The 23,127-nt window shown below is 42.6% G+C and overlaps 1 protein-coding gene across 1 annotated transcript in view; it reads left to right on the forward strand.

Moving 5' to 3' along the window:
* Positions 1 to 22,086, forward strand: part of DYM (dymeclin) — a 201,393-nt gene extending 179,307 nt beyond the window's left edge. The window contains exon 17 of the mRNA XM_069963208.1: positions 21,044 to 22,086. Within this exon, the coding sequence (XP_069819309.1) occupies positions 21,044 to 21,193 (150 nt within the window). The 3' untranslated portion in view covers positions 21,194 to 22,086. The remainder of the gene's footprint in view (positions 1 to 21,043) is intronic.
* The last annotated feature ends 1,041 nt before the right edge of the window (positions 22,087 to 23,127 follow it).

The following is a 23,127-nucleotide window of genomic DNA, read 5'->3' on the forward strand; positions in this document are numbered from 1 at the left end:
TTAGGGGACTTCCTTAAGGGGGCTATTCAAAGATTAAAATGTGTTACTTATACAAAGGGTGGCTTATTGTTGGGAGTCGAACTGCTACAACACTTGCTATGGGACTTCCAAAGATAGCCGGCCAACTTGCACAGTTACAGGGGTTATTCAGCACTACAAGAACATGGCAACTTTCTTTCAGAGACGGCACCACTCTTGTCTCCAGTTTGGATGCAGGTTTTGTAACTCAGTTCCATTGAAGTGAATGGAGCTTAATTGGAAACCACACCTGAACTGGAGACAAGAGTTGTGTTGTCTGAAAGAAATTGGCCATGTTTTTGTAGCGCTGGATAACCCCTTTAACTTTGGAAGTCCTCTAGCCAGTGAATGAACAGTTGGATAAAAGATCCCCATATTCATGATTGGTGGTGGGGGTCAAACCGCTGATCAGATCCTTATTACCAACACTGATAACAGGTGAGAACTTTTAATCTTAGAATGACCCTTAAGGTGAATTTTCCAGGTGGTCCTCCACATTGGAGACTTATGAACTTTTTTGGACCTTTATGGATTTTTTTGGACCCCTATAGTTTGTTTCTCCCCGGTCAGCAATAGCTGATAATAGTGATGAATTATAATGAACTTGTCGATAGTATTCGTCAGATGTAAGAAGCGTTGGGGAGGACTACCCTAGACTTCGTGGTACTGTGTCAGTCACACAAGAAATCCATTTTTTTTGTAGTCGAAAGAGGAAGAACATGCAGGAAACTTTTTCGGAAACCGCTTACACCCCGTGTGGTGTAAGCGGGCTATAGGCGAAGAGCTATTGATATTTGTAATGTTTTAGTCATCTTTGGCTCTTAGAATCTTTGGATATTTTCTTTTTTTTTCTTTTTGCTATTCTTAAAAGTTCATCCAAACAGAGCGATTTTTACATAGCTCTCGTCTGCCTGCTGGCACGCTCCATTTACTGTTTGAAGTTCTAACATGGAAAACCTGAGGAAAATGTGAAGACGGGAGTTTAAGGAGCAGCCAAATAACATGTTTTTTTTTTTTAAGTGTTGTTGTTTTCAGACTTTGGAGGATTTGGCCCATTGACAAAATTCCTCTTACCCCGGACAAATTTATCATGCGGGGCTGATCTGTCAGGGGATCTCGTGTGTTGGATACAACAGTATTTCATAATGTCAATTTTTAATATTTCTTCTTGCTATATTTATTGGAGTTTCATCCTCCATATGAGACCAGTTGATCCTGATCCCAAGACTCCTGCAAATAGAGACTTGATCTTGGCCGCTCACTTCCCCACAGTGGCCACTGCAGGAGAAAGGTGGAATTGCATGTACAAACTTATCCGCCATTGAATTCCCCCCAGGCTGGGGACCACTCTGTATGCTATCCATATCTCGCTTTCATATATATATGTGTATCTTTATTGAATCATGGACAGATATTTAGAATTTCGACTATGTAAGAACCACGTGGGTGTTAAAGGAGGGCGGGGTTGTTATCACAGCTCCACCCCTGCCTAGCATCACTAAATTTCCTCTGTAGTGGCAGAGGGTGAAGGCTGGATCACGGGTAGAGGTAAGTTAGTAGCCTTTGTTTTCCCCCCTTGTGCCATTCAAAAAAAAGAAAAAAAACCTTGAGGCTGAACTTCTTCTTTAATTCAGTAGTAACTATATATCAGGGCTCCAGAGCTCCCCCTAATGGTGGCTGCCAGCAGTCAGAAGTTTATTATGAAGTTGTGAAAGGTAAAAACTGGATTTGGAAAAGTGGAAATGTGTGTTAGAAAAAAATTAAGAAAAGCTGTGACCCCCCTATAGTAGAAATGACAGATTACTAGAATACTGGTGAAACAATTTCTATAAGAAGAAATATCCAGCTTTACTCTGCTGCATACACTTCTCATTGACATTTATGAGGTGTGAATTGACAACCCCAGCAAATACTGGACGCAAGCTTGTAATACCATAGGTGTATCAAGTTCCACCCATCATGCACCAGTAACCAGTAGATTACAGGATAATCCCAGGGGGGGGGGGTTAAATATTTTTTTCCTGGATTTTTCTTCCTGGAGTGTAGCGGGCAGGCGTGAGTGCCGAGGTGGATTGGCCTGTACAATGAACTCCCAGAGTCTTTCACAAGACTGATTGTCTGTCTCCTAATGAAGACATAACAAGTTCTCCTTACATCTGTAACCATAAAGGTTATTGAGGTCCTTCAGACTAAGTGGAGTAATGATTGCCAGTAATACAGCCCCAGCACATAGCTACTTCTCCTACTTCTCCTTTCTATTTCTTTTTTTTATTCTCCACTTTATTGCACAATTTTTTTCCCTAGAAAATAACATAAAACAGAGCAAATAGCGGAGTGCAGTATTAAAAAGGGTACCCTTTATATAGATTTGTGATTTACTTCTATTAAAAAATATACAGTCTTTTTTAGTACTTATCAGCTGCTGTATGTCCTGCAGGAAGTGGGGTATATTTTCCAGTCTGACACAGGGCTCTCTGCTGCCACCTCTGTCCATGTCAGGAACTGTCCAGAGCAGGAGAGGTTTTCAATGGGGATTTGCTACTGATCTGGACAGTTCCTGACATGGACAGAGGTGGCAGCAGAGAGCAAGGTGTCAGACTGGAAAGAATACACCACTTCCTGCAGGACATACAGCAGCTGATATTTTTAAATATAAGTAAATTACAAATCTGTAAAACTATCTGAAACCAGTTGATTAGAAAGAAAATGAGTTCCCTCATAATATATCTGCACGTCTGTTAGAAATCCTACAGAGAACATATGGGGTTAATTTTTTGCTGAACTTTTCCACTTATTAGCAGGGAAATGACTGGTAGGCGTGGTTTAGTCAAGAGGCGGGGTTCAATAGGGGGGGGGAGGCTCCTGCTGCAGCCGCGTGTCTGTCATTTGCATACACTTTTGACGTGTCACATGCTGTAATTAGTCGTGGTGTTAGTGTTCAGACCTCCACAAGTCATTAAAGGAGAAGTCCGGCGAATATTTTTATTAAAGTATTGTATTGCCCCCCAAAAGTTATACAAATCACCAATATACACTTATTACGGGAAATGCACATAAAGTGCTTTTTTGCCTGCACTTACTACTGCATCAAAGCTTCACTTCCTGGATAGCATGGTGATGTCACTTCCTGGATAACATGGTGATGTCACGACTCCCAGAGCTGTGCGGGCTGTGGCTGCTGGAGAGGATGATGGCAGGGGGATGCTCAGTGTCCCTCCAGTGTCCTGTGTCCCTCAGTGTCCCCCTGCCATCATCCTCTCCAGCAGCCACAGCCCGCACAGCTCTGGGAGTCGTGTCGTGACATCACCATGTTATCCAGGAAGTGACATCACCATGTTATCCAGGAAGTGACATCACCATGTTATCCAGGAAGTGAAGCCTTGATGCAGTAGTAAATGCAGGGAAAAAAGCTCTTTATAAGCATTTCCCATAAGTGTATATTGGTCATTTGTATAACTTTTGGGGGGCAATACAATACTTTAATAAAATTTTTTGCCAGCCTTCTCCTTTACAATGACCAGGGAAAAGCTCCCAGCTGTGGAACTTCTAAGATCAGAGAAATACTTTTGGATATTTATTTTATTTTTGCACTTTTTTAATGTTCACCCTTTCTTCAAGCTATGATGTCTGATGGATAGGCACATACCCTAAATGACCCCAGTGACTACTCGCTACTTCTCCTTATCTGCAACAGGAAGTCTGAAAGCCTGAGATAAACCACCACCCATTACTGTATTACATATGAGACAGGAACTCTATATACATGGATGGTATGTGGGTCATCTGACCGCAATAAAACTAATCCTATAAGAGTTTGCAACGTGTCAGAAAGCAGTCAGCAAACCACTGTCATTCTCCATAGACCTGCACATTGTTACCTGTACGTGAATAGGAAACTATATACATTCTACTTCTAGCTCCATTTTACATTATATAATACAGGATGTAACTCAGGATCAGTACAGGATAAGTAATGTAATGTATGTACAAAGTGACCCCACCAGCAGAATAGTGAGTGCAGCTCTGGGGTATAATACAGGATGTAACTCAGGATCAGTACAGGATAAGTAATGTAATGTATATACACAGTGACCACACCAGCAGAATAGTGAGTACAGCTCTGGAGTATAGTACAAGATATAACTCAGGATCAGTACAGGATAAGTAATGTAATGTATGTACACAGTGACCCCACCAGCAGAATAGTGAATGCAGCTCTGGAGTATAATACAGGATGTAACTCAGGTACAGGATAAGTAATATGTGTCATTTATAAGTGATTCAGCTTCTTATATAAACTAATTCTGTCCATCAGCTATAAAGTGATCTATAAAGATGGATATACCCTTTAAGGCAAACACTGCTTTTTTCTATATTGTGTAATGATACGATATATGTTTGCAGTGTTTTGACTTATACTTAAATATATTCTTACTTGTAGAGGACAGAGTTCTTCCCTCTTTAGAATCCCTATGTAAGTCCCTGGGTCAGCACAGATCTCATCCTGTACATTCTGCCGACCATCTGCAGAGAAGCATTTTGCGCAACATCTGATCCAATTTTTCAAGCGTTGCCTCGGATTTCCGCCATCTGTCCTAAGCTTTGTTAGCACAAGCGAACATATTATCATTATGCATGCAAATGAACACTCCATGTCTAGTACTATCTATAGGACTGGTACATTCACGTATATTGTGTGTCTGTCCAGGATCATGTATTAGGGAAGGCCATGGTGCTACTGGTGAAGTCCCACTTAGTAAAGCTATAGTGGTCCAGGCATTGTGGCCCTAGTACAGGGATGGGGAACGACTCCCATCATCTCTGGACAGCCAAAGCTTTGATGATGGGAATTGTAGTTTAGCTACAGCTGGAGGACGGACGGACTTACAGGGCTTGCTGCCAGAAATCATGCTGTGATAAGGATGGGGTTGGACCGATGTCTGGGTATGTAAGATCCAGCCTAAAATGGTGTTTACTGGCCTGAGCCCATCATTATTATGCCTTTAATTCTGCTTCCCAGACTTGTTGTCCCATCGGGTGCCACCATAATATTATACCTGGCAAAGAGAGGTTTTTGTTTTGTTTTGTTTTTTTATTTCCACTTGACCAGTGCCCACATTTTCATTATGATTTATTGTGGAATCTATGATGCTGTACCCAGCCCATTATACAACACCAAGAGGTGCCTATCGAGGGTTCCCATCGCTCTACAGGGGTACTCCGGTGAATTTTTTTTTCTTTCATATCAACTGTTGTCAGAAAGTTATACAGATTTTGATATACTTTTTTTTTTTTTTTTAAATCCAATCTTCCAGTATTTATCAGCTGCTGTATGTCCTGCAGGAAGTGGTGTATTCTTTCCAGTCTGACACAGTGCTCTCAGCTGCCACCTTTGTCCATGTCAGGAACTGTCCAGAACAAGAGATGTTTTCTAAAGGATTCACTGCTGTGGACAGTTCCTGACATGGACAGAGGTGGCAGCAGAGAGCACTGTGTCAGACTGGAGAGAATACACCACTTCCTACAGGACATACAGCAGCTAAGTACTGGAAGACTGGAGATTTTTAAATGGTAAAATACAAATCTATATAACTTTCTGACCCCAGTTTTTTTCACAATAAAAATAATACTAAAAATTGTAGAAATATATAGTAACAGAACACTAGGACACTAGAGCACATCCTACCAGCTCCTATAGTCTATCTCAGACCCTTGATGTCCCCAGGACAAGGCCTTCTCAGTAAGCACTCAAGAAGGAATAAACTTTCATTATTAACAATTACAATTATGATTGTAACCAATGACCATCGTTCTGTGTAATTTGGTGAACGATTTCAGGTTAACCATAAAAATCTCGTTTGCGATCCTTTATCATTGGTTATTAATCGTTAAAAATCACTGTGTAATAGGACCCTAATAGGGTACTATCACATGGAACGTTAATCGGCTGAATCGGCCCTATCCGGACGATTATCGTTCCATGTAATAAACACTACGATCAGCCGATGATCGTTGCCGTCGGCTGTTGATATAGGTTCGAGAAATTCTTTTTAGGCGGCACGTCTGTGTCGTGGGTGGTGCTCGTAGTAGGAAAAAATTCCTATAGTATCATGAAAGTTCAAATCTCGGCACTTACCATTTTCATGCTTCCAGAAATAAAATAATACAAGGGTACGTTCACACTTACCGGATCCGCAGCGTATTTTCAGCAGATCCGCAGCAGATTTCATTTAAATAACTGAACACAGCATCAAATCTGCACCATCAAATCTGCTGCGGATCCTGTAGGTGTGAACGCACCCTAATAAAAGATTTCTGGAAGCATGAAAATGGTGAGTGCCGAACTTTCATGTTGATATAGGTTCGGACCTATAATTGTCGGGCGCCGATCGCGCATCGCTACATGTAATAGTGGTGCGCAGCCGACACTGACGATTTGCAAACAGAATACATTACCTATGCATGCTGCAAGCTCCTCTTGTGCTCTGCTTCTCACCGGGTCCCGCATGCTCCAGCTTCAGAGCGGCCTGTCTGAGCTGACAGGCCGCTCAGCCAATCACAGGCCGGGACCGCCGCGGCCTGTCATCTGAGACTGGCCGCTTTGAAGCTGCAGCGTGCGGGACGCGGTAAGAAGCAGAGCGCAAGAGGAGCCCTGCAATCTCGATAGCTAATGTATAAAGTTTAAGCAAGGGCTGCAAGGACATCGGTAACGATGTCCATGCAGCCCTTGCTAAATGGTTATCGGGCCGTGTAATAGGCTCAGTAAACGAGCACCGATCTAGCAGATTGGCGCTCGATTACAGTTATTATCGCCCACCCCCCCATTGGCCCGTGGAATACGACCCTTAGAGTCCATAACGTAATGTATGTAAGGGGGGGGGGGGGGATTGGTGCCCTCTCCCTGTGACTTTCCCAGAAGCCCCGCTGCCCCCCTGGCAGTCCTCCTCGGTATCTGCTTGTAGCAGGCAGAAGTGCTGTGTGTGCTTGCCTCGCATTAGGACAGAATGGGAGCTTGTAAGTTATCACGCAGCCTTTCCAGGGCACATAGATTGTGGAGCCAGAGGTCTGCAGCCTGAATAGGGGGTATTAGTCAGCATGTCCTGAACTCAGACAGATAAGGGTCCGCTTCCCGGCCTGCTCTGATCACACAGTTAAAGTCTGGTGACAGAAAGTCTGTCTCTGTTTTTACGCAATTGTTATCCCTTTTTTTCCCTTTTTTTTTTTTTATTTACTAGTCTGGCCGGGGTTATGAATGTACATATAAAGCCAAGAAACTACTTTTAAAGTCTGACTGTCCATTAATAATGTGCATCCAGGTTCCCATAGTATCTATTCATCCTCTGTCTCATTATATTTGTATTAGTAGCAGAATAATCATGGCTGGAGACATCGGGCGGCCGCCGCCATTTTCTATCAAGATATTGAATATTTAAACGTACAAGAGTTATACAGCAAGGAAGAGCCAGGGAAGGGAAAGTTTAACGCCTTCCTTCAGGGTATTCATCATCTGAGAGAACAGAACTGTATGGTTTTTAGATATTTGAGCAGTGGAAGTGTGTGTTCACATTTTGCATAGGCAACACCTGTCAATGGAGAAACCAAACTCACGGCAATAACCTGCATTCTACTCCAGAGCTGCACTCACTATTCTGCTGGTGGGGTCACAAATATTACATTACTTACCCTGTACTGATCCTGAGTTACATCCTGTATTATACTCCAGAGCTGCACTCACTATTCTGCTGGTGGGGTCACTGTGTACATACATTACATTACTTATCTTGTACTTATCTTGAGTGACATCCTGTATTATACTCCAGAGCTGTGCTCACTATTCTGCTGGTGGGGTCACTGTGTACATTCATTATTGATCCTGAGTTACATCCTGTATTATACTCCAGAGCTGCACTCACTATTCTGCTGGTGAGGTCACTGTGTACATACATTACATTACTGATCCTGTGTTACATCCTGTATTATACTCCAGAGCTGCGCTCACTATTCTGCAGGTTGGGTCACTATGTACATACATTACATTACTGATCCTGTATTATACTCCAGAGCTGTAATCACTGTTCTGCTTACTAATCCTATACCAATCCTGAGTTAAATTTAGTGTTATACTCCAGTACTGTTGGTCTGATGGGTTATGTGGACAGGCATAGAGTCTATGTAACGTTGATCATCTTAGTACCTTAGTATGTAGGCTCCATTGGGCAGGGTATTTACAGAAGTATTCTCCCTATGGGTGTCCTAAGGGGAAGCACCTCTCTACATATAGATACATGTATAGTTTTTCCTCCGTATGATTTTGCCCCCAGACTGGGACAGTATTATAGGAAGCCGGTTAATCAGTCTGTGGAAAGAATCTGGGAGACCGGAACATGGAGAAAAACCAGTAGAACACTGGGGATTTTCCAAGATCTGAAAACCATTGACTAAATAGAGGAAATGGCATCAAATACTGGAATCCCCTGATACATTCACCTTCACTATGGTTACCTCGGCTTATCTAGCTTTATTGTGAATCCCTGCATACCCGCATGACTGCTCCAGCCAATCACTGGCCTCAGAAGTCTCTCACTGTGCACCACTAAGGCCAGTGATTGGCTGCAATGGTCACATGATTAAATGGGCGTGTCCTCACTGCAGCAAGGTAAATGAAGACCACTGAAGAGACAGTGCTGGAGCAGGGGGATATATCAGATGAGTATTTTTTCCACTTAACCAAACTTCAGATCTCGGAAAACCTTTTAAAGGGGTTATCCAGGATAACACTAAGCTCAGCAACTTTCTAGCAAAAAACGCACCGTCCCTGTCCTCAGGTTGTTTTTGGTATTACATTTCTGCTCTATGTACTTTAATGGAATTTAGCTGCAGTACTACACCCAACCTGAGAACAAGAGTGGCGCTGTTTCTGAAAGAATGTGGCCATGTTTTTTTAAGCATGGATAACCCCTTTATTCCAGCAAAAATCTTTCTTTCAAATCAACTGGTTTCAGAAAGTTGTTATATAGATTTTTAAATTAATTCTATTTAAAAATCTCCAGTCTTCCCATACTTATCAGCTGCTGTATGTCCTGTAGGAAGTGGTTTATTTTTTCCAGTCCGACACAGTGCTCTCTGCTGCCACCTCTGTCCATGTCAGGAACTGTCCAGAGCAGGAGAGGTTTTCTATGGGTATTTGCTTCTGCTCTGGACAGTTCCTGACATGGACAGAGGTGGCAGCAGAGATCACTGTGTCAGACTGGAAAGAATACACCACTTCCTGTAGGACATACAGCAGCTGATAAGTATGGGAAGAATTGAGATTTTTAAATAGAAATAAAATACAAATCTATATGAGTTTCTGAATTGAAGGTAAAAAGATTTTCGCTCTGATGCCACCCCAATGTTGTCTTCAAAAACCAGTGTCTCCAGTGGAGTTTGGGTGCAGCCAGTCGTCCTGAATGTTGTTGTGGTGCATCATGTTGGTGCCACTGTATGAGTAATTCAGCGTGGCCTGCTGGTTTGTGTTGCAATGTATCATAGACGCATATAGGAATAGGGAACTTGTTCCCATCTATGAGGTCACCGTATGGGTCACTGTCAGGACAAGCTCCTCTTTCGATTCCATGAGTAATAACATGATGCAATAAATGACATGTAAACACCAGTGTTATTACAGCACACGCCGTAGACTCATAGCCCAGAGATACATGACATTTTTAGCCTTTATTTTGTAGGACGCCGCATCTGTCTTCATGTCGCCAGTTTAGTTTTTTCTTTTTTCCGCTCTCTTCTCCGGTTGACCCATGATTCACTTCACATGATGCAATGGTTCGGAGCCTCCTTATATACTGACCATACACAATAGACTTCTTGATTTCGGAAGGTCCCATCCTTTATAACTGGATCCAACATAATGTAATGTCGGCTGATCGTTCTCTCTATGACAGAGCGAGTCGATTTGGCCGATTATCACTGTGGAATAGGGCCCTAAGGAGGCCTTGAGTTTTGACTACAGTGTATGGTGTCATTAAGGAGACTGACTGGGTAGCATAAACTAGTGATAGAGAAGCTGATCAGATTAATGTATCACTTACATTGTTCTGTGCAACTGATCCAGAGAGATCCTCCTGAATAACATGGACAATAAGTAGTCCTCTCCATTGTGTGCATGAGCTCAGTAGTCCTGGATATTCATGAGAAGCAGAAAACTTTGCCCTCCAGCTGCTAATTGGCAGTTATCTATCCATGCTGTGTATAGGCAGTCAGCTGTCAATCAGCAGCTGGAGGGCGGGGGGAGGGGTGTGGTAAGAATCCTATTCTCCTGCATATTAGGAGAACGGCAGAACAGAATGATGTAAGTAATACACTGGACTGTTCAGCATTTCTGTTACTAGTTTATGCTGCCCTCAATTAATGTACCATAAACCTTCTTTACGCTTTGGTTGTCTAGGCATGATGGGAATTGTAGTTTTGCAACAGCTGGAGGGTTTAACATCCCTGATCTAGAGCCAACAGATTCCATTAAACTTACACATGCTCGATCTGACTACATGGAGTTTGTAGTCTGTAACCATGGAGTCACATAGTTCTGTGCAGGTATACCCAAAACAATAGGAGACTATCAAGACGTGATAATGTATCGAATATATATATATAATAAGAAGTCTTAGAGAGGGTGTACCATCAGGTACATCCTCTTTAATCTGACCCAGGGATAGAATGGCGCTGTCACAGGGATTCTAATGAAGCCACGTCATAGAGGGGAGGAAATTCCCACCCACTGGGGATGGCCTGGCCCGCCTCCTGTGCTTCAGCCCTGGCTGCGGCACCGGCTTCCCCATGATGACACCGTTCTATCCCTGAGTCAGATTAAAGAGGATGTACCTGATGGTACATTCTCATTAAAAGTTGGAGTCTTAGAAGTTGCAAAAAGGTGATGGTGGGCCCATCTGTATATAGGGCATTAGTACCCCACATATGCATGCATTCTGAGTTTTATAGACCCAGGAGGACCTCCCGGAGTTCATATGTGGGTGACAATACACCCCACTGTGGGGTAGAGTCCTCCTTTGGCCTTCCCTTGTGCGGAGGGTGACTCTTGTTTTTGTAGCATGTTACTGGTATGAGACAGATGAGAAAGAGAAATGAAACAGGAAGAGAGGACAGTCACGGTGAGTAGGTGCTCTGGAGCCAGACACAGGACCGTAATAGAGAAAATATGCACTCTGGTAATGTGAGGTTTCAGCTAAACCCCAGGAGAGCCTTCATGTCTCCGCCGCTGGGCTCTCGTGCACAATCCCTTGGCACCGGATAACTGTTAGGGGTAAAAGCTATGTATAACCCACCGCAGGAGGGGCTGTATTCTGTGGGCTCTCAGATACGGACAGCCGGCAGGGCTTGCTGGGAGTAGTAGTTTATACCATACTTTATACCCGAGTGCCGGAACGTATTGCATTATTACTATTACTATGGCAGCAATCTGCTAGGAAATCTGTATTTGTTTTAGTGATTTAGCAATCTAGTTGCTGCCGAGAGAGAGGAATAAGCCCACAGAAGTGTTTGCGGTAGGTTCATTCTTACATCTCTAGTTCTTACATCTGTTCCAAGGACTTCCTGTGGCTTTTGATAAAGTCACGTGATTGGAACGGCAGACAGTCTGCAGCGTATTTGGACTGTCTCGTTTTTGCACCTCTATCCAAACCACTGACTAGCACTTCTGCTTTTAGCTCACGCAATATTCTGCCGTCTGCTTATTGGGCCTTGTCTTCTTCTCTCTTTCTCATTCTCTCGCTGTCTCTAGGTTGTGAAAGCAGAAAAAAAAGAACATAGCGGAGAGAAACACACCATCAAAACCTGATTCATACAGCGCATCAGAGTGTTCTGATTACATATGATATTAAGGCGACCTCGCAGTGCACCACACAAAGCCTAAGGGGCCTATCCCACCGAGCGATTATCGCTCCGTGTGGTAAATACAGCGATCAGCCGATGACAACGGTCATCGGCTGATCGTTGATATAGGTTTGAACCTATAATTGTCGGGCACCGACTGCTCATCGCTACGTGTAATAGTGGTGCACGGCCGGCAGCTGACGATTTACATTACCTATCCAGGCTGCAGGGCTCTTCTTGCAGACGGGTCTCGCGCTCTCCAGCTTCAGGGCGGCCTGTCTGAGCTGACAGGCCGCTCAGCCAATCACTGGCCGGGACCGCCGTGGCCAGTGATTGTCTGAGCGGCCTATTAGGTGAGACAGGCCGCTCTGAGGCTGGAGCGCGCGGGACCCGGGGAGAAGTCCGCAAGAAGAGCCCTGCAGCCTGGATAGGTAATGTATTCAGTTTAAGCAAGGGCTGCGAGGACATCGGTAACGATGTCCCTGAAACCCTTGTTAAAAGATAATCATGCCGTGTAATACTCCCAGTAACTTGTTTACAGTTATTATCAGGCCCCCATCAGCCCGTTTAATAACACCCTAGCCCCCCGTAAAGGACCACACTTGCTTTGAGCATACTTTAAAGGGGGTAACACTGGTGGTCTATCCTGAGAACCCGCCTTACTCTTCTGATCATCGGAAAGTTAGGGTTAAGTTGCAGTACCAGATGCGTCCACATCAACGGTCACTGGGGGAGATTTATCAAACATGGTGTAAAGTGAAACTGGCTCAGTTGCCCCTAGCAACCAATCAGATTCCACCTTTCATTCCTCACAGACTCTTTGGAAAATGAAAGGTGGAATCTGATTGGTTGCTAGGGGCAACTGAGCCAGTTTCACTTTACACCATGTTTGATAAATCTCCCTTTAACTGAGCCTAGTAAATTCTGGAGATCAGACCCCACTGATTGGCTACCAGTGTGATAGACGGCACAACTAAGGCCCTTACACTGTACTCGGCCGATTCGGGTTTGGTGTAATAGGTCATGTTAAAAGGCAATGATCAGCATCCTGTATGTCGGCTGATCATTGTCTTTTAACATGTTAAATTACAATAAAGACGACCGCAACCACAAGGAATGGAGGGAAACGAGCGCTGACCAGATAGGTCACCTTCCGCCTCGTTCATTTCTGGCTGCCTGTGCTATTACACACACAGACAGTGGGCATGGGGAGCTGTCAGAGGGGCAGCCGGATGATCTTTAGATTGTCCTGGTGGCCCATTGAAGAGAGTGGTGGTCTGCTGCCAGTGCTCCTATTTCACAGGGTGATGGGTAGCACTGTCATTATTGCTGTTATACAATATGTTGAATCAGTCAGCATCGTGCAGATCGTTGCCTTTTAACATGACCTACAAAATGATTACCGCCCAGTAATGATCCAAGTATGGCCGATAATCGTTTGGTGTAATAATCAGCCCGTGTAACAGGAACCTAAGGAGCTGACACCCAATGGAGCATTGTGGTTCCTTTGAAAAGCTAATTGGCAGGGGTCAGACCCCACCAAAATCATTAAAGGGGAAGATAATTCATTCAAATCAACAGGTGTTAGAAAGTTATATAGTTTTGTAATGAACTTTTATTTAATAATCTCAAGTTTTCCGGTACTTATCAGCTGCTGTACGTCTTGCAGATAGTGGTGTATTTCTTCCAGTCTAACACAGTGCTCTCTGCTGCCACCTCTGTCCACAGAATTACATTACATTACAATACATATACTATATGACTGGTGATTTTTTTTTTCTTTTAAATCCACTGGAGTACTCCTTTTAAATTACAAGCCCCTCAATCTAATATTGCTGGTCTATCCATTGAAAAAAAAACACAATACTCTGCCTCTCCATGATGCACAGGCTTCTTTTAGGTGGGTAACAGAATTGCACTGTGAGTAGATATGAGCTATGAACTAGCCAGGACCTAACATTGCCTGAAAGGTGAGAGACACTTCAAGCAATGCAACTCTCGATATATATATATATATATACATATATACATATATATATATATATACATATATATATATGTGTGTGTGTGTGTGTGTTAATAATAAAAAAAATGCAGATGACTTGTACACCCACAGCAGAATAGATATGATAGCCAGTAGAGGGGGAAAAAAAGACGTCCGATAGTTCTGAATTCCAAGAGTAACAGACAGGCGGCCAAGTGACACTGAGCTCCGGCTAGATAAGGTTTCCCTCCATTATTAATGCCACGGTCAGCTTCACAAACATTGTCCCGGTTCTTGTAATCGTGTTGCAGAGTGGCAGTGTATTATTAGGCCTAGCCACATCCTTATAAATAATGGACCGGGTCATGTATTATCTCCCCCGGCAATTACAGCAATGAGGCTTTTTATCTCTCCCCCTGTTGACTTAAGCAACAATTAGGAGCAGACACCAGGCCGGTTCTCATGGCTTGTTCTGTGCCTGACACCAGGCTCACATGAGTGGTAGCCATCCTGAATGATAGGGAGCAGGATCACAGAGAGGTCACGCTGTCCACCACACTGTCTCCTTTGTTTAACCACTTTGTAACCATGTCTCATGTCCCGTCTTTTTTTTTTTACTTATTCCTGGAACGGAACAGTTGGGGTGGGTGAAGGGGTAAAAACAACATCATATTGTTGGGGCCATAGAGAGAGTCAATATCTATTCATTAAGTAAGGACCATTTAAAGTATCACTGTCGTTTGTTTGTTTGGTTTTTTTTGCAGAAATCAATAGACCAGGCGATTTTAAGAAACTTTGTAATTGGGTTTATTAGGCAAATATGCCATTATCTGCATTCAAAAAGCCTTTCCCCAGCCCCCCCCCCCCCTCCTTTCCTTTCTCTCATTCACTGCTCATTATCAGGAAATCACGGCTCTTTTACATCAGTCGTGCTCTGTGTAATCTATGGAGGGGGAGGAGGGAGATTAGTCGCCAGCAGAGAGCAGAGAACTAAGGATTACACAGTGGGAGCTGTGTGAAAGCTGCTATTCAGAGGTCAGAGAGGTCAGTGCTGACTTCAGAGGAGATAGCCCGGTGATGTAGCTGTAAATTAACTTTGTTGTCCTGTTCTGGTGCCGCATCTCCCTCCACCCTTCCCCCCTCTATAGAAAACAATGAAGACAGGGGGAAGAGCTTCAAACTGCTTTTTCATGATGATAATGCATTTTTCAGCTAATAAACCCAATTTCAAAGTTTCTTAAAATCGCCTGTACTATTGATTTCTGGAAAAAAAAATATTAAACGACAGTGACACTTTAACATGGGCCAACTCAGCATCACAAGCGAACATTGATCAGTGAGATTGATGCTTGTGTGCAGAGCCTCTACATGGATCAATCCGCATCGGTGGCTGAAAAAGTTGGATGCAGTCTATGGCTGTATCCATGTTTTCCAAGCAGCACCAGGGCTGCCTATAACTTCTTAAGCCACCGGTAATCAAATGCTGATCGCTTGGGCTCGGAAAAACCTGAGTGTGTCTAAAAAGGACCCTAAGGCACGAATACTTAGTGCTGATCTTGAGTTAAAATTTTATCTGAAGTTGACCATAGATATAAAACTGAGCCTAACCCAGCAATTTCATTTGGATTGTCTGACCAATTATTGTGTATGAGAAGATAATAAGTAAAAGGATTTTCACCTTCCAAACCCCTTTGTCCTCAGAAAGTTAAGGTGTGTGGCAGCAGCTTACTCCTCTCCCCTTATCTAGCCAAGTATGCATGTATGTGAAAGGATCGGGAGAGATCAACCAACAAATCTGTCCACTCTATATAATGCTCAGAGCTCAAGTGTCAAAGAGGCGTTGCTGAACACCCCCTCTGCCTAGAATGATTGATGTACAGGGCTCAGTGCTGGAAGCCAAGCCCTGTAGATCATTCATAAGGGAGGTGTAGAGGAGGTGTGCATGCTGTGGCTCAGGAAACCTCCTTGACACTTTAGCTCTGAGCATTATATTGATGTTCAGTTTTATATTCCAATCACATTCGGAGCTACATTCAGAATTCAGCTGCGTACTACATGAAAATAGTCAACGTGCACTCACCCCTGAGATGATATGAGATACATACTGCTTTAACATAAAGTATTTCTGTCCTCAATTAAAAGCAAAGAATCCTGAAAGTCATTCACCTTTTAGTTATATTTAGATTTTGTTTGATGTCTTGTAATATTGGCCATTCCTGGTAAGAACATTGCGAGAATTACCAAGCCATCATTGATGGTTTCAGCCGCCACACACCCTGCCATGTTAAAAACGCCATCATGAGATCCTCCTGGTCCCACCAGAAATGATGTTCAGCAATTCATCATAGGTTAATAGTGACCTCCATCCATCTCCGTAGCCGTGCACACTCCACCGCCAGCCCCTCATCACCTCACTTGTCGTCTTCTGTAGAAAGGAGATGGACAGAGCTGCCCTTCACTCACCAACCACTTCAGACTGCTGGCGGAGCCTTGTGAGGTTTCAGAGCTGCAGGTTACAGGTCCGGCTTAGCGGATTGGCACAGGGTTAAAAGAGCCTTTCATTCTGTAACTACTCCTTCAAATCTGCCTGTGATCAAAAGTTATTAAGTTTTACCGTCTGACAGCGAGCATGAGGTGAGCTTAAATCCTGGCCACGAGCGAGTCCACATCAGTAGAGCTGTGTAACCATACCTCTTAACTGCGCTACATCAACATCACCGGCCTTCATTAAGCTGACAAACGTTTCCAGGCTGCGCTGTCAGTCTGACTAAAGAACAGCTTTGTCTTTCATTTCACGGACGGTGACATTCTGAGAGCTTCGTGTAAGAGTAATGTAACGCCAATATACAATGTGGAAAGTTTACGATAGAAGACATATCGTGACGAAAGTGGCAGAGATCCGGAAACAGTCAGGGTTGTTTTCTCCAGTTGTCCATCTTTGTTCCTATGTACAAGAATATAACTACTAAAATACTGTTCCCTGTATACAAGAATATAACTACTATAATACTGCCCCTATATACAAGTATATAACTACTATAATACTGCTCCCTATATACAAGAATATAACTACTATAATACTGCTCCTATATACAAGAGTATAACTACTATAATACTGCTCCTATATACAAGAATATAACTACTATAATACTGCCCCTATATACAAGTATATAACTACTATAATACTGCCCCTATATACAAGAATATAACTACTATAATACTGCTCCTATATACAAGAGTATAACTACTATAATACTGCTCCTATATACAAGAATATAACTACTATAATACTGCTCCTATATACAAGAGTATAACTACTATAATTAGCAATTAACAATTAGCAGGAGACACCTGAGTGCACATGGTTTTAATCCCTCCTGTTTTTTTCCCATTCTGTTTGCTGCAGCTATGGTGAGTGCAATACCTTATCCAGACTTGTGCTGCTTGGGGGCGACCTTCTCCGCCGGCGGTGCTGGCCGGGTTCTGGTGTGATGTTTTTGGGTCTGGTCCTGTGGCATGGGGGTCGCAGGGCCGTCCCATGGCCCCCGTTCCCTGGCTGTGCACGCCTGCGGGGTTGGTGGCCACTGACTGGCACGGTCTGGACTTAGTGTTGGGACCCATGTGTATCAGATACAGGCACGAGGTACATGGGGCAGTATGGCTTGATCAATTCATACACATAATTCTGATGTGTTTTTTATTTAGCCAAGCGGCACTAGTATCAGCCATAGGTGTGATGTGCAGCACTCTGTTTCTTCCCTGAGCCATAACTACTATAATACTGCTCCCTATATACAGGAATATAACTACTATAATACTGCTTCTGTATACAAGAATATAACTACTATAATACTGCTTCTGTATACAAGAATATAACTACTATAATACTGCTCCTATATACAAGAGTATAACTACTATAATACTGCTCCTATATACAAGAATATAACTACTATAATACTGCTCCTATATACAAGAATATAACTACTATAATACTGCTTCTGTATACAAGAATATAACTACTATAATACTGCTTCTGTATACAAGAATATAACTACTATAATACTGCTCCTGTATACAAGAATATAACTACTATAATACTGCTCCTATATACAAGAATATAACTACTATAATACTGCTCCTATATACAAGAATATAACTACTATAATACTGCTCCCTATATACAAGAATATAACTACTATAATACTGCTCCCTATATACAAGAATATAACTACTATAATACTGCTCCTATATACAAGAATATAACTACTATAATACTGCTCCCTATATACAAGAATATAACTACTATAATACTGCTCCCTATATACAAGAATATAACTACTATAATACTGCTCCTATATACAAGAATATAACTACTATATTACTATTCAGAATTATAGATCTATATGTGTACTGGTATTTCTATGTGGCCGGGTGGTGCTGTAATATATATACACATCCTTCTGCAGACACTTGGACAGCAGTGACCCAGACAGGATTCTATAATCTTAGTGTCAGAATACACATGGGAGATGGAGGGACGGATAATATCCATTTCCTTCGTAGAGGAAATCAGTGGTAAATTGTCTTTTCTCAGGCTAATGGGGATACATTGAATTCCAGCTAAAAAGCCCTGTGTATTATGAAAAACCTAAAGGTCTAAAGAAGGGGAAAAAAAAGAAAACTCCATTATGTTTGATTCCCGAGGAAATGGCATTGTGACGCTGTGCTGAATGCGGGGTCTCATGTCTGCCGCAGCGTCCCAGACAATGGCGAGCTCTACAGAGACTAATCACTCAGCACTTGTATGATAGCGCCATTGTCTGCACAGGGAGTTTTCATTATCTGTCTATTGAATGACTTGTAGTGTTTGTATAGTAGGTGGTAAACATGTATACGGCCTCTATGAGAGCAGACATTAACCAGTTCTGCCGCCTCTCTCCCTTCCACTCTACGGCTTTCATATCGCACAAACTTGTTGTTTTTTCTACAGCATTTCCCGGCTCGCAGAGTTCAATGACTTTTTCCCATTGTTTCTGTAACGTAAGAGCTCGGCTCAGTACTCTGTTCTTCTGCAGACTATGAGTGCAGCCGAGGCGCCTTGAGAGGGTTCAGGTCCAGGCATACAGCTGCCACCGCTATCTCCAAAACTAGATGAGCTCCGTAATAACATCATACAGACAAAACACTGGTATAGACTAGCGGGAATGTGGCCAAACATTGACCCTAGTGGAGATAGTTCACCCCTGCATTAAGCCGGACCACGTGTTTTTGCTGACTAAACTATTTGTTGGCAGCACTACTGGACTCCTTACTAATGGACACCACCTTCTTCTTAGGGCCCTATTCCACAGGACGATTATTCATTATCGTTCACCCATTTACACAGAACGATAATCGTTACCTATGATCGCTCTTGCGGTTGTCTTGTCGTCGCTATTGCGTTCGTCACTACTGCGAATGACCGAACGACATCTTATACAATGCGAACGATTTGCGAATGAGCAACGATAAAAATAGGTCCAGGTCTTATTAAACGATCAATGATTTCTCGTTCGGTCGTTAATCGTTAACTGCTATTCAAAGGATAATCGTCCCGTGGAATAGGGTCCTTAGCCTAAGGGGTATATTATTGTAGTAGAATGTGATGTTAGGACACCATCTTGTCTATAGCAGTTGTCTTCAACCCTTGGCTGTACAACTATTGGGAAACTACAATTTCCAGCATGCCTTCTTGGAGTTGAAGTTGCTGAACAGCTGGAGAGCCATGGGGGGGGGGGGGGGGGGACTCCTATAGGTTCATTCTATCAATGATGTTGCATACACAAATGTCTTGCGTGGATGGGGAAGACTTCTTTGTCACTTTGGAATAATTACTATATAGAATAATAATTAGAACATCCTCTAATCCGATCGTTTAGCATTTGAATACCGGTGGCTGAAGAAGTTAGATGCAGCCATAGGGAGTCCAGAAAAACGTGGATACATCCATAGGCCTAGGGCTTTATCCAAACGATTTTGACTTGAGCATGCTCAAGTTGCGCTCTCCAATATTTCTAGCACTTGTGTAAAAGTACATCTTGATGTCATTGATCCATGATGTAATAAAAACATATCCCTTTCACATGGAGGGGGACTAAGGGTCAGCAGCCATGTTCTTCAGATTTCTGAGCTCTTACTACTGTGATTCCCAAGAATGAGGTTATCCTATCAATGTGATTGAAGGGGTTTTCCCCTCACAACATTCTGATGGGCTATGCTTAGAACATATGTCTGCATCACATGAAGGCAGGGTTGAAAATTTTCTTAAAATCTGGGCCCTTTGGGATGAGTATTATGACCGGTCTCACCATACTTGGCTTTCAGGGTTCTGGGCTATAAGCAGCCATCTTTTTTTGTCTGTCCGTCTTTGTCTTCCCCTATGTTTTTATGTCGGTTTGAGTTGGGTAGTTTGGCATGGGACGAGTCCTGTTCTTGGTTCGTCGTAATTCTTGTGACTAATTGATGGGCTGGGCAATTTGAAGGACCGCTAAGAGGAGTTCACCTAGGACTACCCTACCGCCTTCAGTTATGGTTTACAGTGTATTTTCACATGTTCTGTTATAATTGAAAATCTTAAATTAACAGTTTATTAAAAAAAAAAAAAAGAAAAGGCCACTAGTATCTGACACCCATCACCCCACCAATCAGATGTGTGCCCAAGCCGCAATAGTAGACAAAACCAGAAACAGAAGTACACTGACCTCATAGGTCTGGTGGGCAGCATGGGGCAGGCTCGGCGGCTGAGCCTGCTCCATGTGTGGCAGGTGGCGGCTGCTATTGAAATTTGCCTGGTTAAGAAAAGAATTATAGGCAAAATTTCTTTAAAAAAAAGTGGTGCCAAGTGGTAAAAAAAAATGAAAAAGGTTGATGTAAAACTATTGGATGTCATGTATTATGGTCGTAATGTCACGCCACCAGAGTTAAGCAAATTTCGAGCACGCTCACGTTTGTCCAAACTCAAAGTTTGCTCAACTCTCCCCTGCTGGTGTTTCAACTCTGGTGGGTAAACATATGGCAGCTGGTGGCCTGGAGGTTCCTGATATTGGAGCCATCTTCTGCCGTAAGATTGGTGGATATGGCCTCTCGCTACAACTTACAATATTTTTGTTTTTCCCGTAGAAATTCCCTGAGCTGAAGTTCAAGTACGTAGAAGAGGAGCAGCCGGAGGAATTCTTCATCCCCTACGTCTGGTCCTTAGTTTACAACTCAGGCGTGGGACTGTACTGGAACCCGCAGGACGTTCAGCTCTTCACTATGGATTCCGGTTGAACCAGACGCCCGATACTGGACAAGCTTTTCTAGGATATTTCTGCTGCATGGAGGGAACGTATGGCCTTGCACTCTGCAACGTCTGGTCGGCTTCTGACCCACCTTCCACCAATTCAAGGAGTCACGTCTTCATTTTTAAGTGTCTCTTTATATTTTTCCATATTCTTAAAAATCCTATGTTCCCAAAAAATATTAATAATAATTATTCATATATTTTTTATTTTGGCAGAAGAGGGGAGGTTTTAAATATATAAATCTATATATAAGTTTGAGTTTTGTTGAATAAAGCTGTGAAGGTAACGGCATGCACATCACCGATGTATCCTACATATCTGTCCCTATGATACGTATCATCCTCACAGGACAGACCTGATGATCTGACAATCGTAACCATAATCACTTCTCCATCTTCCATTGGTCAGAACAAGCACTGGTTTCATGTTGTTCAATGGGGCTTGTACAATGAATTGGATTTCAACTTTTTCCTTCCTATTGTTCTATGGGATAAGTGGCAACTATTGTTTTCAGGATCCACTTTTCTCCCTCCATAGCATTCACCTTTGACCTAGCCGGACACAGACGTTAGGAGGATCTAGAGATTAGTGGATGACGTGATAAAAGAAATTCTCTTGCCTTTTAGGAAAGTGGAAATCCAGCTAGAACATAGGCAGTGATCCTTAAAGGGGTTCTAAAATGTTATCAAAATTTTTGAATATACTTTGTATTTCAGTTTCTCACCGAGAATGTACGTCTGGGTTCACACTGCATTTTTGCTGTTCCTTTGATGGGAAAAACTGGTGCATTTGTGTGCATCCACTTTGATACATTTTTCATTTGACTTTCATTATTTAAAGAAAAAAAAAAAGGATCAAAAAACATCCTTTTTTTGTTTTTGTTTTGCTTTTTAGCGTACACAATAGAATAATGAAAGTCAGTGAAAAACTGATGAAAACTAATGCACACAAATGGATCCGTGTTTTCTTCCGGGTTCGTTTAACGAGCAACATAAAAGCAGTGTGAACTCGGCCTAACATTGTTCCATTTCATCAATGGCAGAGAATTTGAAATATTCAAATTTGTTTGAAATTATTTTTTTAAACCAAAATAAAGATTAGAAAACTCCATATACAACAAATATTTACATAAGACCCCATTAATATTAGGGCGCCTGAAGATGCATCCATGTCCCGCTCTCTAACACCGCTTTTGCCTTTCCCCCAATGACGCCTGAACCATCTTATTGTAATACTGGAATAGTCCGATGGCAACAACTTTACTGCCTTCATTTAGTAATTGACGGGTTTTTTTTTTTTTTAGGTTGATTTTTTTTTTTGGGGGGGGGGGGGGGGGGGGTTTTTTTTTTTTTTTTTTTTTTTTTTACCAGTGACACATACTCGGCTGGATTTCTTCGTTCTACATATCCGTACGTTTAGCTTGTTATTGAATAGATGACCAAGCCTTCAGTGATCTCCAACGTGTGCTGCTCAAGCCGTTACAAGACTCCAACTCCCAGCTGAGAGTTCGAGTTCTGCACCAGGCTTGGGTCACTACTTTAGATGCTGTATTGTTTTGCCGTTTCCTCATATTCCTGCTCCGGCTGATGTAGGTACTGTTGTATATTTTCTCCTCATCATCACAGCATTGGAGGCGTGTATATAAACCGTATTTATTTTGGTATTGAGAATATAACCTGGCATGGATTTATAGATGGCATAGTAGTTTTTTTTTTTACCCCACCCACACACACACACTCTTTTTGCGTTATATAGCCACCAGTATACAGGTATGTGATGTCTGAGAACTCCTTACACCAGTGTCCTTGAACCTATGCCCAGAAAGCCACAGGTTGGGGAACACTGAACATTTGTAGGGGGCAAAAATTTTATGTCGCATGTTCATAAAAATTATTCAGATTTAGTTTTTTGGCAGTTGTG

Source organism: Dendropsophus ebraccatus, chromosome 3, assembly GCF_027789765.1.
Source record: "Dendropsophus ebraccatus isolate aDenEbr1 chromosome 3, aDenEbr1.pat, whole genome shotgun sequence".
Taxonomy (NCBI): Eukaryota; Metazoa; Chordata; class Amphibia; order Anura; family Hylidae; genus Dendropsophus; species Dendropsophus ebraccatus.